This window comes from Callithrix jacchus, chromosome X (genome assembly GCF_049354715.1).
Source record: "Callithrix jacchus isolate 240 chromosome X, calJac240_pri, whole genome shotgun sequence".
Lineage (NCBI taxonomy): Eukaryota > Metazoa > Chordata > Mammalia > Primates > Cebidae > Callithrix > Callithrix jacchus.
In genome coordinates this window covers 111,197,359-111,221,431 of record NC_133524.1, presented here as the reverse complement: position 1 = coordinate 111,221,431, position 24,073 = coordinate 111,197,359, and the positions used below count along the sequence as shown (strand labels likewise).

At 35.8% G+C, this 24,073-nt stretch overlaps 1 protein-coding gene across 8 annotated transcripts in view; it reads left to right on the top strand.

Annotated features, from left to right (window-relative positions):
* The window catches only part of IL13RA2 (interleukin 13 receptor subunit alpha 2), a 63,284-nt gene extending 39,591 nt beyond the window's left edge, over positions 1–23,693 (top strand). For 5 of the 8 annotated variants that reach the window (XM_078363120.1, XM_078363122.1, XM_078363121.1 and 2 more), the window contains 10 exons: positions 6,602–6,729; positions 9,632–9,758; positions 11,959–12,110; positions 13,165–13,318; positions 13,845–13,965; positions 16,823–17,007; positions 18,011–18,156; positions 19,631–19,775; positions 22,366–22,484; positions 23,576–23,693. In XM_078363120.1, the coding sequence (XP_078219246.1) occupies positions 9,665–9,758; positions 11,959–12,110; positions 13,165–13,318; positions 13,845–13,965; positions 16,823–17,007; positions 18,011–18,156; positions 19,631–19,775; positions 22,366–22,484; positions 23,576–23,626 (1,167 nt within the window). In that variant the 5' untranslated portion in view covers positions 6,602–6,729; positions 9,632–9,664 and the 3' untranslated portion in view covers positions 23,627–23,693. Of the gene's footprint in view, positions 1–3,821; positions 3,881–6,601; positions 6,730–9,631; positions 9,759–11,958; positions 12,111–13,164; positions 13,319–13,844; positions 13,966–16,822; positions 17,008–18,010; positions 18,157–19,630; positions 19,776–22,365; positions 22,485–23,575 lie in introns of those variants that run through there. The other 3 variants (XM_035288532.3, XM_078363124.1, XM_078363123.1) reach the window with 3 other exon arrangements.
* The last annotated feature ends 380 nt before the right edge of the window (positions 23,694–24,073 follow it).

The following is a 24,073-nucleotide window of genomic DNA, read 5'->3' as shown; positions in this document are numbered from 1 at the left end:
TTCTCTGGCCTCTCTTTTGTTTCTTTTTTTGGTAGCCCCTCAAAATCTACCTAGCCTTTTATGTGTGGAGGGTCCCAGTCATTGGCCCTCTTTTCTTTTCATCTCATCTACACTCTACCTAAGATGACTTCAATCACTAACATGGCTCTAAATGCTGTCTATATGCTGATGATTCCCAAATTTATTTACAGCTCTGGTCTTTCCCCCATCTCCAGAGTCAAATATCCAACTGCCTACTCTTCTTTTCCCCTCGGATATTAGTTAGTCGACTCAAACTTAACTATCCAAAATTGAACTCTTGACCATCATCCCTAGGCCCTATAAACAATTATCCAGTTGCCCATGCCAAAAATAGAGCCATCATCTTCTGATACTTCACCTTCAATCCACCAGTAAATTCTATCAGCATCTCCACTGCTATCAACCTGGTCCAAGTCACCATCAACTGCAGCCTGGGTCATTGTTTCTACCCTTTTATTCCTTACAATAGCTCTTTAAAATATAATCTACATCATGTTAAGGTAGGAAAATTCCCTGAACCCCTCGCAGAACCTGTGACAGGGGGTTGTGGTTCTCTGGGGACAAGGGGGTATGGGAGGGGGAGCATGCAGAGGGGCAGATCTCCACTGCTATCAACCTGGTCCAAGTCACTATCAGTTCTAGCCCGGGTCATTGCTTCTACCCTTTCATTCCTTACAATATCCCTTTAAAATGTAATCTACATCATGTTGAGGTGAGAGAGTTCCCTGGATCCCTTGCAGAACCTGTGACAAGCGGGTGTGGCTCTCTGGCAACAGGGAGGTATGCACGCAGAAGGGCAGGTGCAGGAGCTAAGGTGAGTGCTTTGGGCTCTGGACCCATGGCAGTGTCTAGGGGTGGGTATCTGTGACTCTCGAAGCCCAAGTGGGCATGTGTTACAGTGCACTCTTTTAGCTTTGTCATCTGTGGATGGCTTAAGTGTTAAACAGTTCAGTGGACTCTCTGCCTTTTTGCAAGGGCAGAGGGCCAGTGTGACAGCTTTCTGTATCCTGAGCTCTTGTCCAGCATCTGGGAAAAATCAGGTCACAGACGAACTTGAAGGATGAATGCAGGCGTCTTATTGAATGGTGGAGGTGGCTCTTAGTGGGATGGAAGTGGAGTGGGAGGATGATCTTCCCGTGGAGTTTGACATTCAGCAGCTCATCTCCTCTTCTATTGTCTCCAGCCGAACTCCTGTCGGCATTCAGACGCTCCTTCTCTTCTCTCTGCTGTGTCTTTCTGCCATTCTTCTGTTCTTCTATTTGTCCCCTAATGGAGGATAGGGTTCGGGATTTACATGTGTACAGGATAAGGGGGCATGGTGGGCCAAAAGACATTTTGGACATGAAAACAGGAATGCCTGTTCCCATTTAGGGTCATGGGTTTCCAGGTTTGAAGGTGGGGCCTTTGCCTGGGAACTGCCCTCTTCTACCCAGCATTTCCCTGTCTCCTGTCCACATCAAAGTCACTGCTTACAACTGTCCAGTTGCTTCCCGTTTTACTAAAAGTAAATGGTAAATTCATTACCATGCCCTACCCTCTCCTATATTTGTGAAATCATCTAACTTTTTGTGTTCCCTATCCTACTGGTCTTCCTATTCCTGAAACTACTAAGCTGATTCCTGCCACAGGGCTTTTGGATGTGCTATTCCTTCTACCTGAAACATTCTTTCTCTGTACTTTTACCTGGTTTATTCCCTCGCATCACTGAAGTCCTTAATGCTATTTTCTCAGAGAGGCATTCCCTCACTACCCTTACCTAAAACGAATCCCTCATCATTCTCTTTCATGTTATCCTGCTTTGTTTTTCTTTACACAACTTGTGGTTATCTGATATGTTTATTGTCTGTCTCCCACACCAGAAATGAGGGTAGCTACTTTGTCTTGTTCACTGCTGTATTTCCAGTACCTATAATAGTGCCTAGCATGTGGTAGGCTTCCCAAAATAATTGTTGCATACTTAATATATAGTAGAAATATTAATATATAATTGTTTTTAACATTCTTTTCTATAACTGATGGCACTATATGTAATATAATACCACATTTCAATGTGTTTAAAGCCTATAAATAACATACTGGTAGATAACCTGGAAGGAATGTAAAAATTGCTGTTGTACATTTTGTATTCTATTTTTACTGAGTACTAAGTGGGTAGAGTATACCCTATTGTTTACTTTTGAAGGGGTTGCATGACATGAATGTTTTGGGTATTCCCTGCCTGTTTGCAAAAAGTAATTGGGGGCATCTGGGAGTATGAAGAACGGTGTTGAACAAAAGAGATTGTTTTGCTAATTCCAGAGCAGTAGTGCCTTTCAAGGCAGTGCATTGCTCTTCAGCTGCAACATCATTGGAATAGAATATAAAGTATATTTAGCAAGAACTATTTGACTTGTTTCAAGAAATATTTACTAATTGATGACCTGGGGGATTTTATTTAAAGGACTGCAAATAAATAATTTTAGTGGGTTGTTTTTAAAAAAGCACGTTGGTGGTTTGTTGGATAGAATTATAAACTAATAACGCTGTGATCTCAGCTCAGGGATAAATTCTGAAATTTGTAAACTGCTACATGAATTAACACTGTAAACTTAGATGTTGCTATGGTAGTTCAAAACTGAATTGTCTATCTTTGACAGTGTGGCAGCAAACTTGTTAACCGGATGAACTCAGGATGTTATATAGTAAAATCATCTAAAAAGGAATTACGGGGCCTGGCGCTATGGCTCAGGCCTGTAATCCAAGTGCTTTATGAGGCTGAGACAGGAGGATGACTTGAGCCCAGGAGTTTGAGGCCAGCCTGGTCAGTATAATAATGAGATCCCCGTCTCTACATAAATAAATAAATAAATAAATAAATAAATAAATAAATGAAAATAATTATGCCCTAGAATAACTGCCTATGTTTTTACAAGAACTGTAGATTTATTTAATGTATTTTATAAATATCAATAAATAATGTTAGTATGTAACCTTATTAGGGATGCAAATATAATCATGCTATATAAACCTGGATGTTAAAGTGGTATTTTTAAAAAATAAATCCTACCTGTATTTCATTTCCATACAGTGATTTTCATAATTCAGCATGTTCCTAAATTCCTTGTGTATGTGTAGAGGACATGACTGACATCACTAGTGGAAAACATGATGCATCTGTGTGATTCAAAGCCCTTTTGTATTAGTTAGTACAAAGTCATCTTCAGAATTCTTTATAAATTACTCCACTGTAGGACATGTTATTTGCTAGTTATTACCTAAATTGGATTTGATTCACCACCAGGTCATAGTCTGATTGTACTATTATTGAGCTATGTATTAATCTCGGTGTGTAACCTGGCAGGTTCAAGACTCTCTTTATTGTGCTGAGTCATGACTATACTCTAGAAGCTAGGAATAGGCATTTATACACGTTGGACGGCCTTCTTGAAATAAGATTAGTTATCCAGGAAGCCAGTGCTCCTGAGTCATATCCTGAAACCACAGATGGAAACATGACAAATTAACCATTGAAATGGAGAATTATAGCCTAGGGATAACTAGTATGAGAGGAAATTGACCTACGCAGGGTGAGACTACTTGAAAGAGAGTATTATATTTTAAAAGGAGTATGACTTTTTAGAATCAGATATTGGCATTTTTATTGGTTAAACTGCATGACCTTTTGACACCTGAGGCCCAAATGCCTCATTTGTAATATTGGGATGATAATAATCATAGTCATAAAAGTTTGTAAGGCTTAAGTGAGCTAATCTATATAAGCAGCTGGCAGAGAGCTTGACACCTATTATTGTTGTTGTTTTCCAGAGTCACCTGGCAAAGCTGGTGACAGAGCCTAGATCTCCTAGTCACTGCCTTTCATGTAAGACTATATCAATTTATCACTTCATTTGCAAATGACATTTAAGTCTGCAATCTCACTATATTTCCGTTTTTCTCTCCTCAGATTCGACTTGCTTTGGCCAATATTTTTAGATACCTTAAACAATGTGAATAGAGAGTATCAAATTTTATAATTGATTTTTTTTCATACAAAGGCAACAGAAACAACATGCCCATAGTTTCTAATGTATGTTTTTAAAAGAAATCATTTTAGTGACATTGCAAAATTCCATTTGTCATTTTCTAGTAAATAATTGTCTTTGCAAATTGGTCACTGTCTTTACAATAAAATAAAACAAAAACCCTGTGGTCATTTTGGATACCTTAGAAGAATCTTTTTTTCCCCTTTGTCAACAGAGAGAAGAAATGTTTCTAAAAAACCATATTATGTATTATTAGTCTTGCAAAGTTTTTCTGTCTCTTCCTACTTTTTCCTATCCTTTCTGTATAGATTGTATCAGCTGTGGGGTCCTGTGCTAGTCATATCACTTCTCTAAGCCCCAGTTTTGCTGTTTGTAAATCTGGAGTACAAAACTTATACACTTACAGACCTGTTAAAAATATCAACAAATTCTTTACAAACTATGAAAAGCTAAACAAATGAAAGAAATTACCTTTTTTAAGGCAAAAATCAGTAGAGGCAGCAAATTGGATCAACAAAGGTAGTAGAAATTGGAAATTAATAATAAGTGTCTAATTATCTACCGTGGACAAGTGTGTTGTGCTGAATTAATGTGTAGGTTGTGGCAAGTTATTTTCAAGTGTTGCTTAGTGGCAATGTCCTCAGAAGCAAACCCCTCTCAAGTATATAGAGCAGTTAACTATTTTTCTAGTGCTTTCACATACATTATCTTATTTAATCTTCAAGACACCCCTGCCAGGCTTGAATCATTACCTCCATTTTATAGATGCAAATTGAGATATAATTTACCTCTTATCACAGTGGTTGAGGCAGGAGTGAAATCCAGATTGATACTTATACCATTGTGCCTTTTGTTATAACAAGCTCCTGGACTATATATGTTACTTGATCAAAAGGATAATTGGTTCTGCCAGCTTTTACAGCACCTTGCTATAATTCCAAATTTGCTTTGGATGGCTTTTGGCCCCACCCATAGCCTCCCCTATCTTGTGACTTATGGAATCTTTGTCCTGGCCCTGTGACTATTTCAGGAACACTTAATATTTTCTATGTGCTTGATTGAAGGACAGTATTAGAGATTCTAATTAATGTCTCTAAAGTAGAGGGGAGAACAAAAGAGGACTTGTGATAACTGCCTATGTTAATCTATTTCTTGAGAAACCATATGATTGGTAAGTACCTGGAATTTCTCCAACAGTGCACGGATTGCAGCCAACTCTTAAAGTGAGAGTGTTATGTTGCATGACTTGGAAGTGGTGGGGAAGCGAGACTGAGAAGAGGCAGTTACTTTAGGTTTGCCATTGCAAAGGAGATTCTCAGTGAGAAACTATCCCAACAATAGTGTGATGTAAAACTGACAGGGTAGAAATAGAAAGTTGCCCTCCACATTGATCTTATGCACAGAAAATACCTAGTGTGTGGTTACCATCAAGGGCTCTGGTACTAGATTGTCTAGCTTTAAATCCAGGTTTCACCATTTATGGCCTATGTGATTTGAGGGATGCTGTTTAACTTCTGTATGTCTTAGCTTCTGGCCTTTAAAAAGTTAATTTTGTAGAGTAGAGAGTAGAATAGAAGTTACCAGAGTCTGGAGACAGGATAAAGGAGCTGGGATAGGGAGAGGTTGGAAAATGGGTACAATGTTACAGTTAGATAAGAGGAATACATTCTGGTTTCCATTGCACAGTAAGGTGAGTATAGCTTAAAATAATGTGTTACATTTTTAAAAAGCTGGAAGAAAGGAATTTGAATTTTCTTACCACAAAGAACTGATAAACATTTGAGATGATGTATATGCTAATTACCGGGATTTGATCATTACACAATTTATCCATGTATCAAAACATGACACTGTACCCCATAAATATGTACAACCATTATGTATCAATTAAAAATTATATCAAACTTAAAAAGAAAATTTAAACAAATAACATTGACCTAAAAATAGTATATATGTCCAAGTCTGATTGTGAGGATTATATGATATAATGCATATAAAGTGTGTAGTACAGAGCAGTGCCTGGGATGCTGAATCAATACTAGAAGGTATTATTATTATTATGACAGATACTATGACTGTTACCACTTTCACTTTGTATCTTCTGCAAGATTTAGCTGGGATAGTATCTGGCAAAATAAACCCCAAAGATGCTCAATGAATGTTTATTGAATTATTACTCTGCCAGAAATATCATGATGATAAAACTGTGGCAGGCTGGATGGTTTGGGTGGTGACAGGAGGTAGAGGAAGGTTGGAAGTTAGGGAGATGCTTCTAGTGAAATAGGTGCAGGATAGATTCATTATGATAAGAACATTTATTTGTTAGTTAGTGGAAAGGATTCAGGAGATGCGGTTTTCAGTCCCAGCTCTGCCACCAATAAGTTGTGTATACTTGGCCTACTTATCTTTCTCTCTGGTCATTTCCTTATTTCTAAAAATGAGAAGCTGAGACTAGATGAATGGTTATGAACTGTGGTCTGAGAGTGTGAAATATATATTAAAAAAATTTAAATCTAATATGTCTGCATTTGCTTTTCTAATCTTCCTTTTGTCTTCAGGTTCTGCTCCTCCTTGTGAAAAACTCAGGTGTTCCGGGTAACCACATAGTGTATAAAGCCCCTCACTGCACTAGTGACAATTCTGTAACCCAGAAGCCGAGGAGAGAATTGTCTTTGTGTTCATTTCGGTAAGAAATTCTTGGTTGGGTCCTGGGTGTAATTCAGCAACTACTTTTGTGGGTTTATCCATAAGTGATGCTAGAAGCTAGCTATCCCATTTTCCACCTTTGCTTAGGTATATTGATCTATCTGATCCATGAAATGGTATTTGATAGCCTGAGTCAGATTTCAGTAGCCTATAAATGGAATAAAATCAAATGATTTTTAACTCTTTATTTAGCACTTATTCTATACATGACACAACACTATGAAATTTTAAAGAACAGATCAATAAGGGAGAGAAAATTTTGTTAGAATCGCTCTGAGAGCATTTTAACGGCAGCCTGATTGCCTTAGTCCTTATAGGTAATATGGAAGGTTTTCTCTTGGTCAGACCTATGTCCTTGAGCCTAGTAATAACCACTGTGTTCATCTTAATCTATGAGAGTAGCTCTGTGGAAGATCTGTAAGCTTCTGGTAGCCAAATCTACCCAGTACTTACCAATGCATTAATGGGCAGCCATGCGCTGGCAAGTAGAGAGAGAGGAATTGGGGAGAAAGAGAGATTTATTGGGCCTCAGTGAGAGAAATAGCGTTCTCTCCTGATTTTATGAGGCACAGAATTTTAAAAATAACATGGTGTTGATTCAGCCTGGTTAATTAATTAAAGGAAAACTTAATCACTGGGGTCCCAGAGGAAAAACTTTCATAATCCTGAGTCAAGCCTGTGGGATCCAGCAGAATAGGGTGGAAGTACACAGGACTGGGAATTATGAGATCTCTGTCCTAATTCCAGCTTTGTTACTAACTTACTGTGTAATCTTGGGCAAGTCTGAGTTTTACTTCCAAGTTTATATATGAGAATTTGACTACCGTTGTCTCTGATATACATACTGGCTGTAACAATTTGATCCTAAGATTCTATAAAGTAGCCATTGAAGCTTACCAATGTTACAGTATTACAGATGGATCAGGTAGGAGGAAGAGGATGGGGTGGAAGAGAAGGTCTATCCTACTGAATTAATCTATACATGGGAAAAGAAGGGGAGTCCCTAAATGTAGGGATAAGTGACTTTTAATCCTTTACTTTCTGTGAAATTGTTGGTTCCAGAATATAAATTCGAAGAGAATTATATGGGACTGGGAGTAGTAATTTTTCTTTTAAAAGTAAGGAATTTTTTTAATTGAGTAGGTATTTGACGGCATGAATCCTTTAAAGTCTGATCATAAAACCAATATCCCTCAAGGATAGAAAGATCGCTAAATTATATTCTGTGGCAATGAAAGGCGGTTCTAGTTTTAAAAAAGAGATGAAAAGTGTAGATTTGCTCTTTAGAAAGATCCCTTTTGCAGTATGTGGTGTAGAAAATGGATCAGAGGCAGGAAAGACTGACTAAGGAGATCCCTGCTGGTAAGATCCTCCATTTAGGAAGTGGTAGTGGTAATGGAGAGATTGGATGGGAGAGGAGTTGAGGAAGACTCCCAGATTTCTAGTTTGGGCAACTAGAAGGATGGCAATGCCATTTACTAATACTAGAAACACAGGAAAAAATGGAACAACAATTAGACAGAAATAAAAAATTTTAATTAAAAAAATTAATTAAAAGAAAAAAGGAGAAATGAACATTCGTGTGCATGTGTCCTTATAGTAGAACGATTTATAGTCCTTTGGATATATACCCAGTAATGGGATTGCTGGGTCAAATGGAATTTCTATTTCTAAGGCCTTGAGGAATCGCCACACTGTCTTCCACAATGGTTGAACTAATTTACACTCCCACCAACAGTGTAAAAGTGTTCCTTTTTCTCTACATCCTCTCCAGCATCTGTTGTCTCCAGATTTTTTAATGATCGCCTGGGGAGAAATGCCAAATGTGGGTGAAGGGGAGAAAGGAAGCAAAACACACTGCCATGTGTGTACCTATGCAACTGTCTTGCATGTTCTGCACATGTACCCCAAAACCTAAAATGCAATAAAAAATTAAAAAAAAAAAAAAAAGAAAAAAGGAGCAAAGAAGAAAGTCAATCGCCCAACAGGAGGCGCCAGAGCTAAATAAAGTTTTTTTTTTTTTTTTCTTAAGTAAAGAAATATTTATGAAGAAACAGCGAAGTTTTGAACTATCTGAGGCTTCGGTTTAGGTTCTGAGCTTTTTCAGTGGTTAAATAACTTTCTATTTTATTTATTTATTTATTCATTTATTCATTTATTTTGAGACAGAGTCTCACTCTATTGCCCAGGCTGGAGTTCAATGGCACGATCTCGGCTCACTGCAAACTCCGCCTCCCGGGTTCAAGCGATTCTCCTGCCTCAGCCTCCCGAGTAGCTGGGATTACATGCGCACGCCACCATGCCTGGCTAATTTTGTATTATCAGTAGAAACGGGGTTTCACCATGTTGGCCAGGCTTGTCTTGAACTCCTTACCTCAGGTGATCCACCTGCCTCAGCCTCCCAAAGTGCTGGGATTACAGGCGTCAACCACCACTCCCAGCCGATTTCAAATACTTTTTTTTCCCCTCAGAAAAGAGAGTATTTGACAGTTTTTTATTTGTTGCTAGGGAGACGGATGATAAACACCCCCGGTGAACCAGTAAGAACACTGGTGGGTCTAATGGTCTTCCAGATGAAGCCTATCTGAAGTCACCATAACCTGGTCAGGAGAAGTGTGTGTCGGTGGGGAGGTGAGGAGCTAGCTACCAGGGTTTTTGTTTTGCTTTGTTTTTGTTCTTATAAGTAGGATGAGACTAGAATCCTTTCTTTCCAAATACATTGGTTCCTAACTTGATTATTTCTGTTTCCACGGTCTGAGGTGGACAGTTTTCCCAATTCTTGGTAGAAAGCACACAAAGAGCTTTCCAAAATATTTTTAATCACGTTTAGTTTGATTATTTGATGTAAGATAAAGTTAAAATGTTACATTTTTCCTTCATAGAGAGACAACATCAAGATATTAAATCTTGAAGAAATGGCGTTCGTTTGCTTGGCTGCCGGATGCTTATATAACTTTCTGATAAGCACAACATTTGGCTATAATTTATCTTCAGACACCAAGATAGAAGGTAAAGGGATTTTAATGAAATAGTTTTTAAATTAGGAAAAGTAAAATTAAATGGATTTTAATAGAAAATTAACTGTCTTTTTTTTTTTTGAGACGGAGTTTTGCTCTTGTTACCCAGGCTGGAGTGCAATGGCACGATCTCGGCTCACCGCAACCTCCGCCTCCTGGGTTCAGGCAATTCTCCTGCCTCAGCCTCCCGAGTAGCTGGGATTACAGGCACGTGCCACCATGCCCAGCTAATTTTTTGTATTTTGAGTAGAGATGGGGTTTCACCATGTTGACCAGGATGGTCTCGATTTCTTGACCTCGTGATCCACCCGCCTTGGCCTCCCACGAAAGTGCTGGGATTACAGGTTTGAGCCACCACGCCTGGCCAAAAATTAACTGTCTTTTTGATCTACCTTATGGAAGTGCATAACTAACTAGTAGATGAATTGTTATTGAAACTATTTCAGGAGGTCCATGAACAAAAGCTATGTACTTACTAGTCACTTTCATGTATAAGGTAACTGATGTTGACACACGTTTTGTGGGATAAAAGCCAAATTAAAAGACATTGTTCATACCTTTTTGTATAGTCTTTTATTAACAGATTAGATATCTGAAACCTCATTGCCTGCTACTAAACTAATTGTAACGATTTCTTAATTACTGTCCTTAGCTTTTATGATAATTAGATAAATTTAAAAAGGTACAGAAATGTAACGTGAAATTTAAAAATAATTATACAATTATTAAATTATTATATGAACTTTTTAATTGAAGAAGGTAATTTGAACAATGCATTTGACAAAGAATTTAACCTTAAGTGTTGAAATGATAAAATTGTCATTTCTTCCTCAATAGAGACCTTGTTTATAGGTACATGGGTGTCGCAGGTCAAACCATGACTGGTGCCACCATTTCTTTTCTGTGGATTCTTTTTCTCACCTCAATAACTATTATGAAATACTATACATGAACAGTGTAATATAAATGAGAGAAAATTATTAGCAAAAAGGCAACATGAGGGCAGTACTATAGTACTACTAGATTTGCTAGTAGAAAAGTTTATAGAATTATTGAATGCACATGAACATATATATTATATATAATAACATTGATATTACATTATAGATATATAATAATCATATATAAAATTATATAATAAAATATATAAAATTATATGTTTAATTTGTTTTATTGCTTTTTAAATCATCTGATGGAGTCATTGCCTCCTACTGCACCCCTCTGAAATAGTAATATAGGCTGATTCCCCATATTACACAGCTGAATCCTTCTCTTGAATCCTTCCAAAGAGTGGTCCTGGTTTGCATACTCTAGAGATAGCACTAAACTTTAGTTACCTAGATAATTCAGTTAACTAGAATGGATCAACAAGATCTGCATGTTCCCCAAATTGTTAAGACACTTTGCTATGGAGGTCATATTTCATATTTTCTATCCCTGTTTTGTATTTGCGACATTATATACATATGATAAACATTGAATTAATATTGATTTGTTATTGCTATTAGAGAGATTTTTGTAATAAAATGTTCCCATCTTGGACCAAATTCTGGCATACATGACCACAGAGATAAAGCTGCATTGAAGTATTTGCTCCCCTGAAAAACTAATACCCAGTGAGGCAAAGTCACATTTTGCATATGTGGTTTCTCAAAGAAGGAAGAATTATATACCAGTAATCTAGATTTTTTTACAGTCTCATTGAGATATAATTTACACAAAACTAATTCTTTAAAAATGTACTATTCATTGGTTTTTAGTATATTGACAAAGTTGTGCAATAATTACCACTGTCAAAGTCCAGAATAGTTGCATCACCCCTAAAAAGAGGCCCTAAACCCGTTAAGAAGTCACACTGCATTGTTGCTCTCTCCAAGCCCCTACCAATCATGAATCTACTTTCATTCTCTATGATTTTGTCTATTTTGGATATTTCATAGAAATGGAACTATGTCAATATATGGTCTTTTGTGTCTGGCTTCTTTCACTTAGTATAATGCTCTCAATGTTCATCCATGTTTTAGCATGAATCAGTACTTCAGTTCTTTTTATGGCTGAATAATATTTGATTGTATACATGTAGCACATTTTGTTTATCTGTTAATTGGTGGACATTTGGAAGCCATCTAGATTTAGCAATCTTTGTCATAAAATACAGAAAAAATAAAAGTGTTTTATTGATTTTATTTCAGGTTACCCTCCTCAGGATTTTGAGATAGTGGATCCTGGATATTTAGGTTATCTCTATTTGCAATGGCAACCCCCACTGTCTCTGGATAATTTTAAGGAATGCACAGTGGAATATGAACTAAAATACCGAAACATTGGTAGTGAAACATGGACAGTAAGTAAAGCATGCATTTACGGTATCAGAGCAATCATCAAGTGTTATTTTGTGATTCCTGACTTTAGTGTCCACTCCAGTTCCCACATCTCAATAGTTCTAATTAGGATATAAAAAGCTTCCACATCTGCTTCTGTCTCCTATTCATCCTGCTATATCTGTCTTCACCCCATCCATTGTTACAACTGCCATTGGAAGTACGGGAAAAAAAATACTTGGTCTCATGCCATATGAACTTGAAGAGCACTTCACTAGAAGAGCATTTTATTCTTGGATATGGGTCTTATACATGCTACTGAACTGTGAGCTTTTCCACTGTAGGAGATAAGGCTTATTTATCTTTGTACATTTCCCACAGAGGGTGGCAGGATTATGGTTCATTGTATATATTGTAGTAAGAGCTCAATGAAAATTTTTTGAATTATTAACTACTTACATACTCAACAAGTACATATATTCAAAGATTTCTGTTGTAGATGGCATTCTTTACCTCCCTAATTCAGCTAGATAGTTTCAATAGACTAGAAGATTCAAATCAAACATTTATTGATCAACTTTGTGCTAGACACTCTACTGGGTATCAGGAATATAACAATAAATAATAATGCTTTTTGTCCCCCAGAAGCTCACGATTTGCCTGGCTTTCTCTGGTTACTTCCAGGGTTTTACTTTATGTATTTCCTGAAGGTTTCATATTATATGTGAAATGTGACGTAATTTGCCAAGTAATGGGCATATGGCACATGAAAATTATCTATTTGATTCCAAGCAGTTATAGCTCTAGTTCATGCCATAACATTTTTTTCCCTCCCTAAAGTGTTTGTTTTTATTTGGAAAGAAATGTTAAGATTCAAATGATCTTATCAAATGATATGACATACAGAGATGAGCTCTGCTGGAAATGTATCTGTAGCATTGTATCAAATAGTCATTAGGACTGTCTTAGATATTGGGAATTCTCCAGGGTATTAATGATTTATTAGTCTTATTAATATAGCTCACTGTACCGCGGAGGTTTCTAAGCTTGACTTTGTCTCATCTTTCTATGAAACAGACCATCATTACTAAGAATCTACATTACAAAGATGGGTTTGATCTTAACAAGGCCGTTGAAGCAAAGATACGTACACTTTTACCACGACAATGTACAAATGGATCAGAAGTTCAAAGTTCCTGGGCGGAAACTACTTATTGGATATCTCCACAAGGTTAAAATAAAGCTCTCTTTTCATATTTAATACTATCAGAACAATTCATTTGGGAATAAGTCCCTTATGTACCAGGTTTTATGTATAAGATCCTGTGACACTGTAGCAAAAAAATAGAATCTTTCTTGTAGTTGGTGATTAGCCTTTAAAAAAATTTTAAAACAGCAAATACCCTTGGCAAAACCTACATCTTATTTTATTGATATAGCTCCCAGTTTTGGGGTCATATTAGTAAACAGTCATGAGTGTTTGTTCATCTGCTCAGAGCATCCTAGAATAATCAATTTAGTACTTTTGGATATGCTTATACTAATATCAGTAAATAAGCCCTCAAATGTTTCTTTGATTTTGCATGTCCCTCTTATAGTGAAGTGATTTCCAGTAATTTCCTTTTGAAATAATCCTGATTATGTTGATTGCAAAATAAAATGGAGAGATCATAGGAACTGAAGTAAAATTGCGTAATGATTTCACAAATGATTCATCACCAAGCCTTTCAAGGATTCATGATTGATTTGTTCCTTAGGAATTCCGGAAACTAAAGTTCAGGATATGGATTGTGTATATTACAATTGGCAATATTTACTCTGTTCTTGGAAACCTGGCATAGGTGTACTTCTTGATACCAATTACAACTTGTTTTACTGGTAAGTATTTTTATAATTAGAATTCCATATTTAAAAATATCTACTCAAATTAATCCGTAGTATGAATAACTATATTTTCAATAAGTTAAATTAATTATACTTGTTAGAGTCGTATTTATGATGGTGATTGTTTACAATTATTTCAGGTTTTCAATGGGTGTAAGTGGTTTTAGGATGTAGTTACTGGAAAGTATTCTATGGGTAATATAAGGAATGCAATAATTGTTTCTGTACTGGGTTAATGTTTATCCTTTAGATACAGGAAGTTAGAACCTAAACAGTTTTGGCATATTTTGTATTCTGGTCTTTTTAAAGATTCAGTTATCTATTAAACTGGATCTTTTTTCTGACTCCCTACCTTTGCTAGCTGTCAGTGAAGCTTTTAAACTTGGCCATTGTGACTCATGTATCTCCTTCATTTCTTGATTGTTTCAGGATAACATGATCACCATGTTCTGACACTCCTTTGCAAGGTTGCACATCTGTTAAGTGCTTACCATCTCTGCCGTAAGAGCTGTGCTTTAGGCTTCCCTCATTCCACACCTGGATGATTGACATTGCTTCCCAAATGATGGTTGCTCTGCTTCCAATCTCTCCCTTTTTTATTCATTTGTGCACACTGTGGCCAGCTTTATCTTCCTACACTACCATTTTCGTATACCACTGTCTTGTTCAAAAACCTCCCATGTCTACTCATTGCCGCAGGATAAAATCTAGGCTGCCATATCATCTACTATTACCAACGTGAATGTTCCACTCCATTAAAATCCATCTATACATTTTTTTCTCACTTATGTTACTGCCTTTTATACCTTTGTTTGCATTATCTTCTGGAATGCCTTCTAGCTTTATCTTTCTTTCACCGATTTTTATTAAAGCTCATCTGCTCCCGAGTTTCATTAACTTTTAATTGTTCATGTCAGCTTCTGTTTTGTCTTTCTCAAACTATTACCTTTTTTTTTTTTGAGACAGAGTCTTGCTCTGTCACCCAGGCAGGAGTGCAGGGGTGCGAGCTCAGCTCACTGCAGCCTCCACCTCCCAGGTTCAAGCGATTCTCATGCCTCAGCCTCCCAAGCAGCTGAGATTATAGACGTGTGCCACCACGCCTGGCTAATTTTGTATTTTTAGTAGAGATGAGGTTTCACCATGTTGGCCAAGCTGGTTTCAAACTCCTTACCTCAAGTGATCCACCCACCTCAACCTCCCAAAGTGCTGAAATAACAGGCATGAGCTACCATGCCTGGCCCTGAACTATTATTTTTTATAGCTCTTAATGATTTATTGTCCAGATGACATTTAAATTTTTCTCATATATATGTGCTTTGTCTCCTGTCAAATGTTTAAGGAATTGGTGGGCATGAATTGTTTCTTATGTCTCTCTTGACTACCTCCAAAATTCTATACTCATAGCAGATTATTACTATTTATTACATAAATGAAACAAGTGATAACATTGATAAACTGATAGGTAATTTACTAAATAATGGACAAATCGAGAGAGGACTAAGCATTACTACTGGTGAGTTTTAGTTCCAAATTATGGCATCTTTCTTTAGAAAATAATAATATATAAATGATAAGCTATAAACTATTAACAATCCTGAGATCTGGGTTCTAATCCCTGCTCTAGCATCATTTAACTTTTTGGCCTTGGGCAAGTAATTTTTCCTTTTAGTATCTTTGTTTTCTCATCTGGAATTGGATAGATAAATTTCAAAGATTAATTCAACAAATATTAATCATCTTTTAAATGCCAGGCAGTGTTCTAGATAAAAAGGACAAAAGCTTGAATAAGAGAAAGTCTCTGCCCTCCTGTACATTGTAGTTTATATTTAATATAATTTGATCCTCGTCTTAGTGAAAGAGGGAAGAATAAATATTAACGTTTTAGAGAATGGAAAATAAAGGTATCAGAAGGCTTCCCTGCTGGCACAAAATAAGTCTGTATGAAGTTAAGCTTGGAATTCGAGTTTCCCAAACTCTAATCAGGTGAACTAACCAAGAGACAATTTTTCAAACTCTGCCAAAACTTGGCATAAAGTTAATTTAGTAGAATCCAGATATTTATACTGGCACCTTATCAGCTGCTATATTGGCCTCATTTCAACAGGGATTTGGGCTGCTTTTACAAATGTCATGCTTTGCATTGCAAGCTATTCTTTAGGGAAATAGCTAGGCATTTGTTGCTTTATAATTCAGTAGGGAATTACCCCTAGTTCCTTTTAGTTTTATTACTGGAATGAGGTTAACGTTAAATGATAGGGTAACATTTCTCACTTAAGAGATAAGAAAATTAAACATTTAGTTGCCAAATAACTCCTCCTTTTCTTTTTGTCCTCCTACAGGTGGCTTTTCTGAGGTTTATCTCTTGATGTGTATTGTATCCTCGGGATTTTCATTCATTTGATTAAACATAATATTTTCTAAGTCTGCTTTAAAAAAATGTGCTTTCTTTTAAAATAACTTCACCAGTAAAATAATTTAAAAGGCAAAATCATACAGGATCATTTATATAAATCACAGATTTTCTTACTAGGAATCTTATTCTTTGATTCACAAACACTGTTGATGAGTCAGTATAACCTAAGTACACAAGTAAGAATCCTTGTCTTTGAGATTTTGCAAAGACTTTAATCACATTGTTAGCTCCATGAAATCAGGGACTATGTCTGCTTTCTCTACTGTTTTTTTCCCTAGTGCTTATCATAGGGCCTGGCATATAGTAGGTGCTTAGTAAATATTGTGCATTATTAAATTATTTTTAAACTCACATGGTATCCTAAGACAATTGAAAATGGAGCACCTTGATACTGGAAGAGATTGTGAAACACAGTTCTTACAATGCTTATTTTTACAGGTATGAGGGTTTAGATCGTGCATTACAGTGTGTTGATTACATCAAGGCTGATGGACAAAATATTGGATGCAGATTTCCCTATTTGGAGTCATCAGACTATAAAGATTTCTATATTTGTGTTAATGGATCATCAGAAGACGAGCCTATCAGATCCAGTTATTTCATTTTTCAGCTTCAAAATATAGGTGATGTAAACCAACAAACGACTTCAAATTTATTGTTTCTAGTGAGGCCATTTATAACCACTTAAGAAGGGGAGAGAGAGAAAAAGGGAAGGAAGGAATGAGAGAGAGAGAGAGAGAGAGAGAGTGCTATGGAAATGCAAAAAAAGAAAATAGAGAGTCAGCAGAGTGTATGAGGAAGCTTTTATTAAATATGTAAGTATGAAAGATAAGAAATTGAATAAAGGTTGATATCATTTTCATTTTAGAACTCACAATTTTATTTTCCATCTTCAGTTTGTTTGCTACACAGACAGTACTTTTGTCTAGTGTTAGTGATGGAGTAATTATGAATACACTTTTTCCCAGGCCTCAATAGACAAATGGTTGGATATTTACTGAGTCTATATTTTCAGTTGTAATAGTTATGAGAGTGATGGGTTCTAGTGTCTGCCAGACCTGGGTTTGAATCTTAGGTCTATCATTTTTCTAGTTGTGTGACTTTGGACAAGTTAATTAACATCTCTGTTTCAATTTCCTTATTAATAAAATGGGGATAATAGAGGACCACCTCATAGGTTTATTGTGAGACATGAATGAGATTATGATGTTACATCCTTGGTACTTACAGTGTCTGACATAGCATAGAGTTATCTATGACATAGCATAGGTAAGAGTTATCTATTTGTAAAAGTAGTAGTAGTACTGATTGTGGTTGTTGTTTTTAATGCTACAAAATGGAAACATGGTTGTAATTATTTGGGTCTTCTAACTTTTCTCTTGGGCTTAAATATTTGTCAATGGGTGACTTGTCAAAAATGAATTTTCAAAAAAATAACGAAGTTTGTCAATAAACTCATCTTGGTTGGCAAGAAACTTCGATTTTAATACACATCATAGAGAATATTATTGAGCCACTTGGTGTATCCCTGGAGGTTTCTGTTACTAGATATCCCTAGCTTTGGATAAAGGCTACTACTAAACTTCAACAGTCTCCGTGTTGAAATGGTTCCCTTTTGCTTTTCAGTTAAACCTTTGCCACCAGGCTATCTTACTCTTACTCGGGAGAGTTTATATGAAGTTCAGTTGAAATGGAGCATACCTTTTGGACCTATTCCGGCAAGGTGTTTCATTTATGAAATTGAGATCATAGAAGATGATACTACCTTGGTGGTATGAATGCTGCATTTATTTGGAAAAATCATAAATATAGACTTTTAAATAAAATACCAAACATGAGAACCAAAACCAGTTGCATTCACATGAGGCAAAGAACATGATATGTATCTTAGTTCAATTTCCAGAAAGCCAAATAAATGAGTGGATAAAAGTATAATTAATGATACCACTTTTAAAGTTATATAGAACCTCAAAGATTATCTAGTCACTTGTTTTCAACTTTGTGTCAATAAATTAAAGTTGCTGAAGGCCTAAGATGGATTGTGGAGAGGCCTCAAGTAAAAGCAAAGAAAACAAACAAACAAAAAAACCAAAGACCACTTATTGAGGGACAACCAGACAACCATCAGGTCAAAATTACAGTATGACAGGCTTACAAGATAATTGGTTTTACCAGGCAAGAAGGGCTAGCTGGGGAAGTAGGCAATGGTTGCAAGACTAATTACTACCCCCAGCACCAACAATGTGGTGATACCTTTAACCTCTGTATAGTTTGGGTTTTTAAATAAAATACAAATGATATAAGTAAAAACATATCACAATTAAAAGTTAGTTGTGATATGTTATTTTTACACATTAGTTTCTAGTGAAGAGAGTGATAGAGAGAAATTGGTGAGCCAGTAGTTCTAATTCATTCATTTCATATACAGATGAGAAAACTGGTTGTTGAATTGACTTATAGATCTCAGGTATGAAAACTCACGATCAATTTATGCTGCTAGGACTAGACCTCTGATCTGATTCCCAGTCCTCTTAAGTCTACATTACATCATGCTGATTCCTAAGATAAGTTATACCAAAGGAAAAGCTAATATATTGGATGAGAAAAATTCTTCAGGTCTTTGAAATGCAAAATCGAAGTAATTGCTTCAGTGATTTTTTGACTCTGAGATCACCCAGCCTTGAGATAGTCTCATGACTGTAACAATTGTTTTGTACCAAGCCCTGAGTACTGTTATTCAGGTTTTATTTCCTTATTCTTATTCCAAGCCCTTAACGTTGTTATACAGATTTTCCTTGTTCTTATTAACAATCAGAATAAGGAAAAAAGAAAAAGCTATATATTAATATATGAACTCTATAGTTTCCATCACATGATGTCTCTGTCTTTTGGTAACTAGTGTACGTAGGATTTTCCAGTTCATAGAATCTGGGAAATTTGTAGTCCACATACTGAGTGTTATAAACACCAAGGCTACCTAGGAATTTTGCCCTCTCACACATGCTGCCCTTCACTATAAGTGATCCGTTATCATTGTAGATATAAAATATAAATAAAGAAGGGAAGAAACAATGATTTAAAAACCCCCATTATACAGAGAGCTAATTACTGCTGGGATTATGCTTTTCTAGTCTTTTGATACATAGGTTTTATGTACTAAAACCAACTTTGAAAGGGACAGATATGGAATCTATCTAGCTGCAATTAAATCAAATAATGGCGTCTTATTTTGTCCTTGACTTTCAGACTATTACAGTTGAAAATGAAACGTACACCTTGAAAACAACAAATGAAACCCGACAATTATGCTTTTTAGTAAGAAGCAAAGTGAATATGTATTGCTCAGATGATGGAATTTGGAGTGAGTGGAGTGATAAACAATGCTGGGAAGGTATGAGCTCAAAGGAGAGTAACTAAATAATGAGCTATTTGCTAGCAAAATTAATTTTCTTTCAGTATATTTTGTAAGACTACATGTGAAAGACTTTCCCATGTAGTCTGTAAACAGAGAGAACAAGTTATCAAGCACCTCAATCGAACACAGATTTATTAAAAGTCTAATATTCAGTGAGGACTATGAATATTGTTATACTACTGTTATTAACATTCTTGTTTTTCTGTCAGTAAAGATAATATCCTAGTTCTTTTGAAGGGATAACAGAAGCATATTTTAATCAATATTTTCTTATGTTTTCAGTATTCAAGAGAACAGAAATCTTAAAGCAAGTATAGATCAGCATACATTTGTTTCTGAGTGTCTAATACTATTCCGAAGGAATATTTTTCAAATTAAGAGGTCATGATTAGTAAAATACATATTCATTCCATTCACTTCCAACACTGATTTAAAGTGATTTATGATAGACATTTAAATTACAGAGCAATATAAATTTAAAAGTCTAAAGAATGAGGTAAAGTATGATTGTGTTTCACAATATATTAGCTTTAAGAGTAGAAATGATTAATAAATGTTTGAAATTGATGGAAATTAACTCAGCATTGCTCTTTTAGGTACACAGATATAGGTGCAGCTATAAGTACATATATTGATGTTGATACAGACAGATACTGGCATATCTATCAATCATTTATCTCCTTTCATAATGTTCTACTATAGTGGAATGTCTATTAATACTACAAATATAGTGGCTTCATTGATCCCTTTCATTCCTCAAATATTTATTAAGCACCTACTATGTATCAGACTCTTTTCAAGCATTGGAGATATGGCAGCAAAGAAATCTCTACCCTCGGGGAATTTATATTTTATACCAAATTGGGTAGAAATAGGCAATAAACAAAGAAGCCTAACAAATTATTTAATCACTGAGGATTATGAGGAAAAAAACAAGACAGGAAATCTCAACCAAGAGATATATGGAATGAGAAAGAAGACTTACTAGTTTTATATTTTTCATTTTTGTCACTGTTTTAAAAAATCAGGAAACTCTAAAGTTATGTCTTGAATATATCTTGTCATTAGTCAATGCATCATATAAAGTGGATATGATGAGTTTTTAGCTATATCCTCAAAATATATATTCTTTCCTGTATTTTACATGCAGTCTTATCAGTGATAGTGATGACTAAGATTTCTTTTGTTTTGAGGGATATCTCTTCTTCTTTTTTTTGGGGTACAGAATCTTGCTCCATCCCTCAGGCTGGAGTGCAATGGCATGATCTCCCTGTAACCTCCGCCTCTCAGGTTCAAGTGATTCTTGTGCCTCAGCATCCCAAGTAGCTGGGATTACAGACATGCACCACCATAACTGACTAATTTCTGTATCTTTAGTAGAGATAGAGTTTCGCCATGTTGGCTAGGCTGGTCTTGAACTCCTGGCCTCAGGAGTTCTACCCACCTCGGCCTCCCAAAGTGAGATTATGGGCATGAGTCACTGTGCCTGGCCCTCTTCATAGAATCATAATGACTTTGAAATTAGGAGCAAAGAATTTATTGAGTTGCATGTGGTCTCATTTCTTTAGGACATTTCTTATTGGATTTTTCAAGTTATAGAAAAATAGGGCAATAATACTTTTGGAAATAAAAATATATCCTCTTCAGGATTGATTCTGTATAGGGAAAGCCAGTAGAACTTCAGCAAAGGAGCTTCCTGCCTTCCCACTGTTAATTGTGTATGACAGATAACTTAGTCATTCTTCTGTATTATATTCTTGCAAATCTTATCTGAACGTGAATTTGACTGATAATTTTCTAGTGAAAAACAAGATAGTAAAGATATAAGACAAAGAAAAAGTGGGATCAAGGGAGGTTTGTAGGTGTGTGGCTAAGATTCAAGATCTTTTGTATTACTCCAAAACAAGTGAGAGGTACTATTTGGGGAGGCCAAACTTCATCTACTTTTTAAGTTTGCCTACTGATTGCTCATTTCTTACTATGCAGAAGAACCATTAAAACTCCATCCTTAAAATAACAAACCAAAATTAAAAAGAAAAGAAAAACCTTATCCCTCTCTTTAATCTTTAAAATATGTGACAACTTTTAAAAGGTAACCTTAAAAGACTATTTCCATTACTCATACAGGAATTTTTATTGAAGGATAACTCTTGGTCAATACAGTATCCTATGCTCTAAGTACATGTTTGACCTACTGAGAGTTAAGAGACACAGAAGACATGTTTGTCTAATCACTAGGCTAACATTTTGTCATTTTTAAATGGATAAATCACAAGGTCAAATTTTACACAAAATCATGTCAGGAAAGAAGAATTGTGCTTTGGGAAGTTATTTTTCTAACTGCAAATGAAATATGTCACAGTTCAGTAAAGTACATGTTCTATATAAAAAGTGCACAAATGAAAGGAATGCTATACTCAAGCACAGCTGTGGTATTAATGCACTGGCAAATATGGCAGGGGTTTCCGAGCTTAAGTCACTTCTTCACTATTTATACAATAATTCAGTTTCAAAAACAGTAATAAATATCTAATACTTCCCCTTTTTGTGTGATTTTTAATCCTAGGTGAAGACCTATTGAAAAAAGCTTTGCTACTTTTCTTGGTACCACTTGGTTTTATCTCAATATTTGTTGTATTTATAACTGGTCTACTTTTGAATAAGCCAAACACCTCCTTAGAAATGGTGAGATGTGTAACATTATGATGTTTAGTCTGAGATAGGAGATTTTTAAAATGTTCTGCATTAGAGCTGATGGAGCTACACTTTATAATTTTGCCTGTTCACTGTGGGTGTACAATTGATTCTGTATGGATTATGATGATATCTTCAGAAAATAAAGTAATTAAAAAATTAACCTTTCAATACTACATTTTGAGGTGGATTTACTTTTTTCAAAATCAAACTTTAGAACATGCAATACTATTTGACTCTAGATTGGAGAGTGGCATAAGGAGAGAGTTACAAGAGAAAAGCAGGATTGGGATAAAGAGAAGAGTGAATTGGTCATAAACCAATGGTCATGAACTGAAACATATTACCAGTGTGTCACAGGCACAAGACCACATACAAATAATAAAACATGGTGCCTGCCTTTGGAGCACACACTCAAGCTAAGGCAGGCAGCATCCATACAAAAAAATATAACCTTTGAGATTATTTTAGATGATTGCCATTTGAGTTGTACAGATAATGTTATAGAATTTCAGAAAACAGTAGGGTCACTAGGGGTTGGGGGGCTATAAGGAGGAGCTGTAATCTGGGGAAAAATATATTTTTGAGATAGGGTTTCATTCTGTCACTCAGGCTGGAGAGGAGTGGTGCAATCATGATTTACTGCAGCCTTGGTATCCTGGGTCAAGCAATCCTCCCACCTCAGCCTCCTGGGTAGCTGGGACTATAGGCATACACCACCACAGCTGGGTTCTATCTCTAAAAAATATTTAAAAATTAGCCAGGCATGGTGGCTAATTTTTAATTTTTCTATAGAGATAGAGTCCCACTATTTTGCCTAGGCTGGCCTTGAACTCCTGGGCTCAAGCTATTCCTCCCATCTTGGCCTCCCAACATGCTGGGATTACAGGTGCCAGCCACTGTGCCCCGCTAAGAAAAATACCTCAATGCCATCTTTTCAAGATGGAAACATGAATGTGTATAGAATGCTTCACTGTTTGCTGAATGCTCTTGTGCTTATTCTCTGAGTTGTTAATACTCAGTGAAATAGTTTGTGTTATTAATGATGATTTGTTAATAACACAGTTCTTTCTAAATTCCAGAATTTTTCCATGATGAATGAAGAGTTCATGTTTCAAGAGACATGCTATTGACTCACCAGTTTCCAGTCATGGCCAAATGTTAAATACGAGTCTCAATAAAGTGAATTTTTCCTGCAAATGTTGAATACATCTTATTTAAAAGTATTGTTTTATTTAAATAGGCTTTTGAGTACTCAAAGCCTCAGCTAGTAGTACAGTTTCTGAATTCTATTAACAGTTTCTTTTCTCATAAATTCATTGTAAGAGTGCTGTATGTAGAGAAATCAAGGTATGAACCAGGTTTTATATTTATGATGTATTAATAAAACAATGTGACTTCACAGCTTGCACTAAGTCACAGAGATATTGCCAAATCTTGGAAGATGAGATTCTAGCTTTTGTTATTGTTTGTTTTAAGCTGCACTTGGGATGAAAGTATACATTATCAAAAAATTGTTTGGCTTTAAATGTAACCTGTGAAAAGTACCAGGGAGCAAGAAGTTTGAAATACATTCATAG